The sequence below is a fragment of the Gouania willdenowi genome, chromosome 7 (genome assembly GCF_900634775.1).
Source record: "Gouania willdenowi chromosome 7, fGouWil2.1, whole genome shotgun sequence".
NCBI classification, from domain to species: domain Eukaryota; kingdom Metazoa; phylum Chordata; class Actinopteri; order Blenniiformes; family Gobiesocidae; genus Gouania; species Gouania willdenowi.
Genome location: NC_041050.1, coordinates 16,612,394 through 16,626,378, shown reverse-complemented (window position 1 = coordinate 16,626,378; position 13,985 = coordinate 16,612,394). Strand labels below are relative to the sequence as shown.

The 13,985-nt window shown below is 39.2% G+C and overlaps 1 protein-coding gene across 6 annotated transcripts in view; it reads right to left on the bottom strand.

Annotated features, from left to right (window-relative positions):
* Window positions 1-10,926: 10,926 nt before the first annotated feature.
* The window catches only part of LOC114467065 (potassium voltage-gated channel subfamily KQT member 2-like), a 43,363-nt gene continuing 40,304 nt past the window's right edge, over window positions 10,927-13,985 (bottom strand). For all 6 annotated transcript variants that reach the window (XM_028453073.1, XM_028453068.1, XM_028453070.1 and 3 more), the window contains 2 exons: window positions 13,494-13,587; window positions 10,927-13,213 (listed from right to left, as the gene is read on the bottom strand). In XM_028453073.1, coding sequence (XP_028308874.1) covers window positions 12,350-13,213; window positions 13,494-13,587 — 958 coding nt within the window. In that variant the 3' untranslated portion in view covers window positions 10,927-12,349. The remainder of the gene's footprint in view (window positions 13,214-13,493; window positions 13,588-13,985) is intronic.

Below are 13,985 nucleotides of genomic sequence, written 5' to 3'. Positions count from 1 at the left end.
ATTTCACTTTTACTACAGATAGGAGTCAGAATGTGAAAGTGCATCGACTTAAACAGCTCATGGAGCACTCTGTTTATAAAAAGATCTCTGACTGGCTGAAAAGGAGCGTCACGTTCCTGGATTTCTAAAGCTTGAATATGGAGGCAAGAGAAGGAGCAGAGGTCCAGTGTCCTCTTGGAACACTTTGAATTCCATAATGCTGAAAGGATATTATGGATTTTAGACCAAATTATACCAAAAGTGCATACTGCAGCTTTAGCAATGTATGGCCATTATCAATTATCTAATACATTCATAAAAGAACACAAAAGATGCCAATGCAAATCCTTCCAAACCAAATCAATAAAAAAAATATCCAAGTTTACAAAGATGCATTAGTTAATATTAGCTATTTCCTAATGGAACTAATGAAATAGTTAACACTAAAAATTAGTACTTAATCAAGAACTACAGCAATTTTTTTCTTTGGGGTCAAAGTCATTTTCTAACACTTCACAGAGCAAACAAAAAGAAAGGAAAGAAAAGGCACCTGCAGTCTTGTAATGTCAGAAACACAACCTGCATGCTGTTAATAAGGTCAAATGGAAATAGGTCAGTGATTGCTTTAAAATGATCACAGATCCCATGTTTAGCTGATGGCTGAGCACATGTCCAACACAACAAGAAGACTTTCCTATAGTAGAGTTTGCTTGTTATCTAAATTAAATACCCTTAATTCAATTTACAGGATGAATTAGCACATACCATAGATTATTTTGAGTTTATTAATTGTCGTAGGGGTGAAGGAGTGAATGATTGTGTGCTTGTTGTCATTGTGTTTTCCCCTGTGAGATGGGAATCCTGTCCAGGGAGGAGCCCTCAGTTGCTCAATCTGAGCTGAGAGTATTTATTAAAATAATTGGATTGAGTGCGTGTGTGTGTGCAGGTGACAGATTTGAACACAGGGGCTGTATGTTAAACATGCTCCCAATACGTCATGTTGAACTGGTTTAATGAACATTGAACTCCAATGGCCTCCACAGTCATCAGGCAAACCTTAACTAAAGGACAACCATAGCTAATTTCTGGGCAGCTGGAAAGACAAGGTTAATTAAAAAAATAAAAAATAAAAAAGAGCAGATGTCTCCTTTGCATTGTGTGGGATGTATAGGATTAATAATCTATTTTATGACTCCAATGAAAGCCATTTATTAACTTCCAAATTCAGCGAAGGACAGATGCATAAAAGTAGATATAGAAATAAAGCCTTATTAATTACTAGTAATAAGATGTATTTAGTGCAATACTGGTGTGATAGATCAACGGTTCTCAAACTTGCGGTCAGGACCTCGATTGAGCTCGCAAGACACTGGGAGGGGGTCGCCAGATGTATTCAAGAAACTAAGAATATTTTTTGAAGAATTTGAGCTCATTTTGCTTATTTTTTCCCTTTTTTCTGCAACCACACAAAACCTATTTTCATCACTTTTTCTTGCCATATTTTTGCCCCTTTTAATGTATTTTTGCTACATTACTGCCATTTCTGCCACATCTCCATCAAATTTCACTGCCTTTTCTGCAATTTTTTTTTCTAATTTCAAGACATTTGCAGCACTTCTAAACCCTTTCCACCAAATATTTCCCACCTAATAGTTGACCCATTATTGTCACTTTAACCTCTTTTCATCATATTTCATGCTTATTTTTTGCCAATTTAACTACATTCACAATTTGTCATGCCCATTATTTGCCAGTTTAAACTAATTGTTCCAACTTTTTAAATGACATCATATTAACCCCCCTCCCCCACTTCTGCCGCTTAGAGCCAATATTGACACTTTGAACCCTTTTTATTGCTTTTTCTGTCCGCTAATTTGAAACTTTTATTCAATTTCTTTTGATGATTTATATACAGTATATATTTTTTATTTAATTTTCAAATAAACACCATACAAATACTTAAACTTAACATAAAAGCAGGGTCATGTGAAAGCGTCATTATGAGGGTCTCAATATATTCCGTTAATGCCAATTTCTGTGGTTTTTAAAATCCCATTTCACCACCATTTTGGTCACTTTTACCCCATTTTATTTCTGAATAAAACAAGGGATTTACATCTTTAAGATGATTATATACTGTGGCTCAAATCATGAACTTCCTGCAAAACAGTGGCTATTATTCATATAAATAAATGCATGTGGTTATCACAGATTCATAGAAACCATCATTTTGCTGACTTTATGGATGGACCCCAAAAAGTTCTCCCCTTTAGTCCCCCTTATAGATGGCCCCATTGTTCCTCAATGTTCATGTCTGTGTTCAACCACCTTCAGGTACAGTGGGGGGAAAACCACTGAGAATTCCAGGTGCCACAGTGGGGGACAGTCACTCCAGTGGTATCTGTCATTGTGTCCTTGGGCAAGACACTTCACCCACATTGCCTAGTATGAATGTAGTGTGAGTGAGTGTTGGTGGTGGTCGGAGGGGCCGATGGCGCACTGTGGCAGCCTTGCCTCCATCAGTTTGCCCCAGAGCATCTGTGGCTCCAATAGTAGCTTACCACCACTAAGTGTGGAGTGAAAGAATAATGCCTTCATTCTGTAAAGCGCTTTGAGTGTCTATGATAAAGTGCTTTATTATTGAAATAAAAGCACAGCAAATAAGTGTACCTGATTGTAACCTCTGATACTATTAAAACCTATATAACCTCTCCCCCATTACAAAAGAAATCTTCTTGGTGTGCACGTAGAAGCATCACTGCTGTGCATTTGTTTTTAGTGCTGTGCTGGGATGTTGAGTGTTTGCACCATTGCACACTTAAGCAAAACGTTCAAATTTAGTTCATATAGCCCAGAGGCAGCCTGACTGATTGCCGTGTCACTGAAATATGTTCATATCAAGCAGCAACAGTCGTGCCTCTGCAGTCTAAACTAGTGCATCAAGCTAATTACTCAGACCTATTTGTACATCAATAAAGTCATAATATTTTCCATCAGACCTGATAAATGAATGACCAGACTTTCTGTTTGCACCAGCCGCCAGGTAATTAAGATCAATTAGATTTGGTAATTTTTTTCAATCAATGTCCGTCTGAAGGAGACTTTTAAAAAGGAACATTTTTATTTTGGTTTTATTCTCACTGTACTAGAATCAGTGTTCATTTTGTCGACATAACATTTTAATCATTGGTTTCCTCAAATATATATTTTTTTAAGTGTCAATAACTTGACAAGGATTAATTACAAAAAAACTGTTAACAAAAACCATATCAATATTTTTGTCGACTAATAAGTAACTATAATTTTGTCACATGGGACAAAATCAAATCAGAACTCATGTGATCATGTGGTGTTACGCATTAATCATATCAAATCCAATCCAATCAGGTTGAAAAATAGTAATTAAATCTTTAGAAAACACAAACTCATGCTGTATATTTTAGTCGACAATATCTGTAACTGATTTAGTCGACTAAAACAGTGGTTCCTAACATTTTTGGCTCAATATCCCCCTTTTTCTTATTTCTGAAGTACCCCCTTTGTCCAACTACATACATTTGCTCAGAATAGTAGGAAAAAACAACTATATAGCATAATGATGGAATGAATCAGTGATAACACACAATTTAATGAATCCCAATGTAAATAAGTGGGCTGAAACAGTATTTAGTAGTTCCTGGGTGGATTTATTTTTACAGTTTTTATCATTTCCGGTCATCTCATTGGTGTTGGAGCAAGACTGACCTTTGTATTTTCAGTTCATGTTCTAATCAAAAGATCATTTTCCTCATCAATAATATGATTATAATTTTTAACTAAAAATAAACATTACGAAGCCCCATATTTTGAAGAAAGTGTCTATTTGTACGGACAACCCCCGACGCTATTGGTACGGTTACCGAAGTACATGTACGTAGCGTTTTAGAGTTAGGGTTAGGGTTTGGGATATGGTTTTAGGGTAAGGTTTAGTCTTGGTCACGGCCGGCCAAATAGGGGCGGTATATTGATATGGCAACCGTACCCTCTGGAGTGCCATTGTGTATCCCTAGGGGTACACGTACCCCCATTTGAAAAACACTGGACTAAAGAATGTATGTCATTTAGTTGAGTAAAACTAGACCATAACTGAAATATTCCTGATTAATACCAATAGAATTTGACTAAAAAATGTTGTATTTTAGCCAAAAGACTATGACTAAAACTAAACCATAATTTGTTGTTAAAATGAACACTGACTCAAATACCTCATCAGTTGAAAAAAAAGAAAGAAAATGTGTGAAACTTGCTCAGTAATACATCTTGTTCTGTTGCACAGTGTGTGTTATCACATGCGTTTATGGTTCCACTATAGCTTAATAAAAGACCCACGACCTTCTGCTATGACAAACTATCGCAGCAACGAGGCAGTAAACAACACAGATTGCCTCTTGACATCTTTCAAAGCCTTTGTCCCAGTGCCAGCCTTTGTGTAATGGAAGTAAACTGTGATGTACACTACCGGTCAAAAGTTTAAGAACACCCTAATGTTTCCAGTTATTTATTGCAATTCAAGTCATGCATGTTCAATGAATAGCTTGAAGTGGTACAAAGGTATGTACTGAACAGCCAGAGGTTAAAAAAAGGTTAGGTTAGCCAAAACTGAAAAATAATGTAAATTTCAGAATTATACAAATAGGCCTTATTCAGGGAACATGAAGTGGGTTGACAATTTAAATCTGTTCTGCAGCAATGAAGGTTGAATCAGCCTTGAAAGCTGGTGCTACTAATTCCTACAGGTGTTGCAACTTTTCCTGGTTACTTCCAACCCCCTCTGTCTGCATAAAAGCAGTGTCATTTTTCATTTCAGAGTGCAATGACACAATAAACTGTATATTTTCAGTAAAAAACTGGAAAAAGTGTGGTGTTCTAAAACGTTTGAACGGTAGTGTATGTTGCCAGTATGACCTCCAGTTACAATGTGGGCCTTATTTGTGTGAATGTGTCACAGTGGAAGAGAGGACGGTCACCTGCATCTGTCCTTGGTCTGTATTGATGTCACGTATCTACTCAACAATGTAGATAAATAAAATGTTTGTACTGAGAGCACCAAACCAAACACGTACCAGACATTGTCAAGGACACAGAGCGTCAACTTGGAGGGTCAGTATTTGAAAACTGAGGGCTTATGTGTGATTTAAAATTCAAAGAGGCGACATGTAGACGCATTTATTGAATTATCATCAGTTTAAGTGCGTCGTTTCCCTTATAAAGAAGCTTATGAAGGGAACAGTGATGCTGGTGAAGGAGCGCTTTTATTATTGCTGAGGTGTAATGGCACTCAGTGAAGGAACATGTCCTGAAGCCCACGTGTTTTGCTCACTTTTGACAGGCCTCTGGTTACAGTCGGATAACTAATAGCTTCATTGATGGTTTGGTTCTTAGCATCCATCGTTGAAGAGGTCAATATCTATCCACTGCCTAATGATACTGTTTGTACACAAAGTTTCCTTTTTCCCAGTTATCTGTGTAAAATGCTTGACCAACATTCAGATGAGTACCGGACCTTCGTTGGTCTGCATGTGCATTTTTTGTGTGCAGACTGAAATAAATTGGGATGAACATGTCACCGCGGTGCAGTTTGATTTGTAAACACTTTGGTTAGCTCGTTGTTTGTTCAGTGTCTGTTTGGGCGTGGTAAAAGCTGCACTGAATTCCCCCTGATGCTGAGGAAAATAAATAAGCCTTAGGTGCAATGTGGCCATCATCTGACTTTTATTAATGGGCCAATCAATGCCTTTTTCTATCACCCTTTCAATGAAAATCCTTGAGTCAGATCACTTAAGTAATTGGCTGACCTGGGGTTGAGTTCAAGAATTGACATTCATCGTTGCTATTTCACTGACAAAAGGCAACAGCTAGTAAAAAATTAGGCTGTTTAATGAAATCAGTAGAACAATGGCGATATAAATGAATCTATTTTTGCTGATGGAGACTAATAAAGGGCAGGATCAGCAGAGGTCAGAAATCTGTATGGAGTGGACATGTCAAAAGGGCGCACGTTGATTTGGTTACACTTTATACAGTGGCGTAGTATAATGGTGAGAGACCCCGGTGCAAAAAAAAAATGTTTTATGCCCCCAGCCGAAACACAAGCACGCAAGCACGCACACACACACACACGCGCGATTTGCTCTTACACAGCCATCTTACCGTCTTTACTGGTTTTCTTCATTAAATGCATCTTAAGACCACATTTTTCACAAATTTGTTTTTTTTGTTCAATTATCCCAAACCGATGTGAAAGAACACCATTGCTCGAATGCCCGCCATTTATAAGCATATAGCCCCGAGTGGATGATACCCTTGCACTCTGGATGGTTGCCACCACACTTAAGGGCAAACCCTGAGCTATTAAATTTGGCCTTTTGGTAGGTATATAGCCACCACAATTCCGGACGTGGATGAATCACTTCTCTGCCTGCTTGCAAGCGGTGGTCCCTCCGTAGAGGAAGCTGCCACGGCTCCGCTGCCAGCAGATTGATTATCTTGGCATACCAAGATTTTGCTGGCCACCGAGGGGCCACCAGAGTCAGGGACAGACCCTGATGACGCACCTTCTCCAGCACAGGCAGTATAATTTCCTTTGGTAGAAACACATACAGGAGCGTGCATCCATTCAGGTGCAGTGTAGTCTGTTAAGGAAAATAACAGGGGGCAGCGGGCATTTGACCTGGAAACTAAAAGGTCCACCTCTGCCCTGCCAAAGCAAATCCATATAGGAGCCACTACCAAAGGGTGCAACCTCCACTCTCTCACAAGAGGGCCTCCTCTGGAGAGAAGGTCTTCTCTCAGGTTCAGGGATCCTGGGACATGAGTGAGATAGTTTTCGCACAGGAAGTAAGCGTGTTCATCCCTGCTTGTTTATGTAAGAGACCACTGTTGTGTTGTTTGTCCTGATCAGAACATGTTGGCCTGCTAGTACAGAGCGAAAATGCTTCGAGACCACGAGAGTCGCTAGCATCTCCAGATAATTTATGTAAAGCCTGCTTTGTACTGAGGTCCAGAGTTCTCTCACCGCTGCTCCGTCGCTCAGAACCCCACATCCCATCAAGGAGGCATCTGTGGACACCACTATACAACAAGACACCCCCCCTATCAGGGAGCCCCTGGCTTAGTAACCCGGGCCACCATGCAAAACAAAGTTAAAGTCAGCTTCCGCTGGTCCCTCTCCATCAGGCCCACTGAAGAGCTTTATGATAACCATGTCATTGGGGACAAGTGTGTAAATACAGGTTTGCATCTACAGCTGGAAGGTGGTTCTGGTTGGAGACCCAGTATTGACATTATACTCCACAAGTACTGGAACAAATCCTCCAAAAACTGCACACCAGTGTACAAAAAAAGTTTGGCATGTAGGAACTTTGGAGTCCAATAACCTAAGAGAACACCTTTAATATTAGTTATTTTGTTTAGTTTGATTTCCAATATGTAGAAAAATGATATAACAGATGAGAATCCATCATACAATTGTGAACATATGTATATACTGTATAACAGTATATATGTCCAAAAAGGAGTGGGAGACTTTTGATTATTTTATCCGATGTTTATTTAGCTTTTCATCGGAAGGCTAAATGCAATGTGAACTAATTCATTATAATAATTATGGCTATCTAAATTCAATTCAATTATTGTGTGTAATCTGAAGTTCAATATAAACAGCTTCGTACATGAAACATATGTACATAAATAACTGCACACTTGTCTGTAAGTACATTCATACGTAGATACACATACACACAAAACCAAAGGGAAAACACAAAATATATTAAACGCCAAAACATATAAATAATCATCCAGCGATAATCAAACCCCCTATTTCTGTACCTTGTGAAAATCAACTCCCTTTCGACCTACCTCTTTTAAGCAGTTTTATATTCCCAAAAAGTTTTATCCTTATTTGGCTCAGGTTAAATGAGTAAAACATAGGGATGTAACGATTAATCGTAAGGCAGTTAAAAATCGATTCATAGGTATCACGGTTGATATCGATTTTCTGACAATTGAATCGCAGTACTTTTTTTAACCAGCAGAGGGCGCTATCCGGAAGTGTTGGCGGCGGGCGGAGTCTGCTAATACTTTCTTTCTGGCTGCCTTCTACTCTTAAATATGTTAATAAATGATTCATTAGCCCTTTAGCACCGAAAGAATATCTGTAATATTACTTGAATATCTGTAAAAGTCACGGTTTTCTATTAGCTCTGTCTGCTAGCATAGCTTCTCTTCTTCACTGCAAGATATCTGCATGCCAACCGACCACTGTGTTACCAGCGCCCTTTGCTGGTCCAAACAAATATGACGTAAATCAGTGTAATCACGTTTTTTTTTTTTTTTTAAAGTCCAATTGTTAAGGCACAAAATACATTTTCAGTTGCACTTTTAAAAAGAAAAAGAACTATTATGCAGTTTTGCATAGTTTATTATAGAACCAGAATTTAAATTAATAGGCTTCATTTTCATTTGTATTATTCCTTTATTTATTTCATTCAAGATTTATTTTTAGTTAAATTGCATTGTTTTGAATAGTTTATCAAGGAATTCTTTTGACAATGAAAAATAAAAGGAAAATAATACAGTATTTTCTAGTTTTTTTTCCCAAAAAAAAAATTGTCTACAGTCCCATTTTGTAAATGAAAAAATCGTGAGAGAATCGTATCGTGAACCCAGTATCGTGAATCGAATCGTATCGGGAGTTGAGTGAATCGTTACATCCCTAGTAAAACATGTATATATCATCCATATAAAGGTTTTAAGGTTTAGGGTACAGCAGGGAATAATAGAGCAAACACTTGAAGTCCTATTTATGCAACATAATATGGACAAACTCCTTATTCTACTATACAGCTTCAGCATTCAATTTCTTTAGATTTCATGTTTACATGTTTGTAAAAAGCAGATTTGACAGAACTTATAATAGTCACTGTAATGTATCTATCGATCTGTGAACACTTTAAATTAGGTGTATTGATGATGCCATCTAGTGAGTTTTTGCTGCTACTACTACAGGTATGATATAATGACTCACTGATGTGCACTTGTGACACATCTCATGAATGCCCTTTAGATGATCAGTCTAAAGCTGAATAATAAAACTTTGTTACTAATTTATGTTTGAAAATGATTCATTTATATCAACTTTCAGTCTTCAAATATATTCCTTTATACAGTATGTGGGTATAGCCATTTTCAAGATTTCAGCCCATCAGCATTCACTTATTGTTTTCTTCAGGTCAGGACACTCTTTGCATTTCCACTCCCATAGAAAGTTGGTGGTGAAAAAGCATTTACATGGGAAGTCGAAGTGTTACTGCTTCGTTAAATCTTACCGTTTTCTTTGGATGTCATGACTTTATTCTTAAGACCTGGAACATTTCTATGGGGTGTAAAGTGTAAAAATTTAGTCTAAAAGTTGTAGCTAACACATTTTCATTATTTATCTCACTTTTCTCATATTTAGTACATTTTCTTACATTTAACACAACTTTTAGACTAAATTTTTACACTTGGCACCCCATACTTTTCAGGGGATCGATTATGAAGGAGAAATTGGACTCAAAAAATAGCGGTGGGCACAGAATATGAATGCCACTATATCAGCCATCTTACTACAGACCAAATCCACTTCAAATGAGGAGTTAGGAGTTTCCTCCTAAGGAAAATAAGAAGGTAACCATTACTGTTGGTCTCTCAACACAATTTCTCACATTCTGTGGAGAAAGCACAGACTTTCAAGTCATTGATCCACCAATAACTTCCACTTCTACCATGCAGAGCAGCATTTCCTCTATAACAGTGAACAGTGATTATGGTACTGATCTTCTGGAGGCATCTCTCTGCTCATCTACAGTCCCGATAGAAGGGTCAATTATTCTCATTTCTGACATGTAGGAAAAGTCAGTCATACTTTCTGACAACTGGACCAAGCCTGCGCTCAATGATGGTCAAGGTGAAACACGAACACTGCAGATGTCCATCACTGATGTGGACAGCTGCTAGACTGTGGATAAGTCAGTGTGTTTACCCAGTTTCTAAGGAACAAACAGTGACTGAGCCTAGAACCCATCACCTTAACGCCGCCCATACCCAAAGGCAAAGACAACCAGGAAACTATGTGGACGTTAGAGCCATACTCTCATCTTCAAACTTCATGAACTGACTTGGGGCTGCCCAACCTGGGCTTCACTTGTTAGATTAATGCAGCTCTGCAAGCTCTGCTCACACGTTTAATGAGAGCTACACACATACATTTGTGTGGGGCAAACATCCTAAATCAGTAAGCTTTGAGCAAAGCGGTAAGCATTGAAAACTGCCAGTATAAAGACTATAACTCTAAAATGGTGGACCTGTTTGTCTTCAAACTGTTTCTGAAATCAACACGGAACTTAGTGATAACAAACAAATGAGTTGATGATGTGTGCTTGAGATGCTACGGCCTCCTGCATCTGAAATGCAGGTTTTAGCTTCTGCTCTTAACACCTGTTACATCTGCCCAGTTGATGCTCACATCAGTCTTCAGCACCTGCTTGGGATGTGGTTCAAAGTCAGCGAATGTTGAAGATTACGCCAGTCTGTGTCTGAACTTGAAGGCCAAAGCCTCAATAGATGAGTGTCTCCAGGAGAACCTGAAAAGGGGGCTGTGTTCAGTTTTCATGTCACTGTGGATTTAGGAAGTCTTCTCAGAAGACCTCATTCTTATCCCTCCGAAAGTACCGATGATACATCGGACTTGGATGATGCATTAGGGATGGGGTGAGTTGGGGGCCTGGGGATCCAAACTCCCTTAGGGCCCCGGTGGGGTCAGGAAAGGTTACATAGATTTGTCTTTCAATTGACCTCTCATTTAAATATCCATTTAACATTCGTATTTTTGTGTTGGACGTTCAAAAAAGGAGACAAAGACCAGAGTTGTCAGTGATGTACAAAGTATTATTGATGAAGACAAAGGTGCAGTCAAACAATAATTTCCTACAGTCTCATGTAAACTGCTACAGACCTTTCATTAGAGTACAAAACATGCTTGCTAGCCTGTCTTCTCTTCAGAACAATGTGGGTGATGTGTTAACAGTCTTGATTACATTTTCTTTATTTTCGTGACCATGTCAATCCTGTATTAGTAAAATGTAGATGTTTTGTTTGTGTGTTAACATTAAATCTACAAGGTGCAGATGTTAGCAATATAAATGCTAATTCCTAGCCTTAAACATGGAGGCCACAGCTTTTTAAACATATTTAAGAAGTGTTATACGTGACATGATTCCTTTGTCCACTCAAAAGTGGATTCTCGTGTAAAAATAAAGCTTGGTTCTTGATGGCCTTGCTTGTGTTTTATTGCATTGCCGCTTTTAGTGTAGAGGCGAACAATCCCAGACACAGGTAAGAAATCGAATGCGGGCTAAGTCACGTTATATGTGAGTGTTTAAAAGGTTCAGCATTAATAAGGCATGAGTGATTTTATTAAATGATAATCACTAACTCCCATTAGCTCATTGTGACATCAGATGATTGCCCATGTGTCACTTTGTAATGAATTTACCCAGGAGAAGAACATCTTTAAAATTGGAGGATGGAATGAATGTAATCTTTGAAAATCATCAGACTAAAATCTAATTGTAGCTTCAAACCACTCGTGCATATGCTTTTTAATGTTCATTTACTGAATTAAGTAAAAAATATGTTCAATGAAATTTAGGAGTTGACTTTTTCCTGCTATTTGGTTTTATTACCTGATGATTACGAGCTTTAAAATCAAGTAACATGCCATGCAGGAGGTTCTCTTGATCAAGGGGCACCACCAGTGCGACTTAAAGGGAAGTTCATTGTGATACTGCAAAATCCCAAGGCTAAATCAATATTCTTCTGATATTCTCTAATCATTTTGCTTGACTTCAACATGAATACCACAGCCAATGTTTTAGTATTACCATTAACTAAACTGAAACCAACCAACATTGGAACAAATGCTGAAAGCCCATTATTCTTTCCATAATCCGTGTTGAACAGAAGCAGTGCAGAAATACCAAAATGCTAAACATAGCATTATTTTGTTTTGAGGTGATCAATTCAAAATGTCTTCCTTGCAATCACATACTTGATGGATACAGTGCAGCTGCAATCAAGTATTGTTTATCAAGTGTGGAAATACAATCAAAAAAGTGGGTTCATAACCCTTCAATGAAAGTCTTCTACTCTCATCCACAGCTACTTGGAATCTTGCAGTTAGCATTTCTTTTAGTCATTTGGCTGTGAGATCTTATGAGTCTTGTGTTGGCATCTGAAGCAATGATCTCTTTTCCCAGCAATGTGTCTGCTAGGCAGAGGTGCCCTCCCTGACCTATTTTAGTCCAGGCCATCCCCTCTCCCCACAAGAGACCTCTCCAGTGAAGGACAGCGGTGAGGGAGCGTAGAGGTCTGAGTCTGTGTCTGATTCTCCCTCTGCTATGAAAGGCCTGACCCTTGCACACAGTGATGGTCCAGCCCCAGGTTCAGTCCCAGCTCCACATGCTCCCCCTCCAGACCCTGTAAAGAAAGAAGGTCCTAAGAAGTCCTCCTTTGCTTGGGAGATGCTGAAGCCACTGAAAGAGCGGTCCAGCTCCTCATGATCAACAGATGGGATGGAGACTGAGGTGTCGCTTTCTGCGGCCGTGGCTTCCTGATTACACCTTTGCCTTCTATGGCGCCGACGGCCCTGAGAGCATCTGTCGCGTCTACTACCCACTTGACAGGATGAAGAATGGTCATGGGCTGGTGCAGGGGGAGGTGGGAGGCGGAAAATTGTGGGCGAGTGCTCGCCGCTGCCACCTACTGGTGATGGGGTGTTTGCTACACTGCTGCCCCAGGCTGGTTGACTGATGGGGTTCTGCAGCTGGTGCTGCCAGGAGCTTGAAGGCCGGCCGTTGCTGCCTGAGGGAGTTCCTGTCGCCGATCTCGCTATGGACTGGCCAAGTAACGGGTCTTTCTTTTCTAAAGATCCATCAGAGCACGGGATATCAACTACTGCACATATCTTCAATCCTATTTCCTCCTTTACTTCCCCTTCTGCCTCTTTCTCCAGCTTGCTTTCTTCTGGACTATGGTAAGGCGGGGCTGGATATGACTCTTTGGAGTTGAAAAAGGCCTCTGTCTCTGAGCGAGGGATGCCCATACGCTGCACATACACGTTTACCAAAAAGTCCAGTTTTCTGTCCATACAGAATACCTGCAGATGCACACAGAAATTAAACTATTGAACCAAACATGTGGAAAACGAATTACTAAGGGTGGGACGATATATCGTGAGAAAAGGTATCGCACGATATATATAATTTTATTCCAACTGCAATTTATTTAGTAACTAGTTTCCCCTCCCAAACCGTTTCCTCAAGCCCATTGTTATCTATTGTATCGTGAACTCCATGTGTCGTCCCACCCCTACTTATGATACATATTTAAACTGCACGTGGAGGGCTTCCATCCAGGCCAGGGAGGAACATTCTTACCTGTTTTTCCACTTTGACAATACGTCCCATCATACTCTGGTCCTCTGCAGTGTCTCCTTCGGATTTGGGGCCTTTACCCACTATCTGGTCAACTCTAATATTTGAAAAAAATGAAATGTTACAGTTAAAACACCAAATTAAATGCACAAATTCCCAATTTTATAAATAAAATGTGAGATGATGCTAAAAAATGAAGTACTTGTACACGGAAATTACTCTGATGATGCTCATTGTACAAATAGATGCAATTAGAATAGCATGTTATGAAGGCCTGACGCTTCTGTACATGAAACGTTTCCAAAAAGGGTTTAAATGGTGTGAATGCATGCATCATGAGATCCTCAATGATAAAAGTCGGTATCACTGCAATGAGTCAAAATGCATCACTCTGCATGCATTTGTGGTGATTCATGCCTCATTCCCGTCTCATCCCACAGGGGGAGTTCTGCCTCTGTCTACAATAACTGCAAGCATTCAGTACTTCAACCCCCT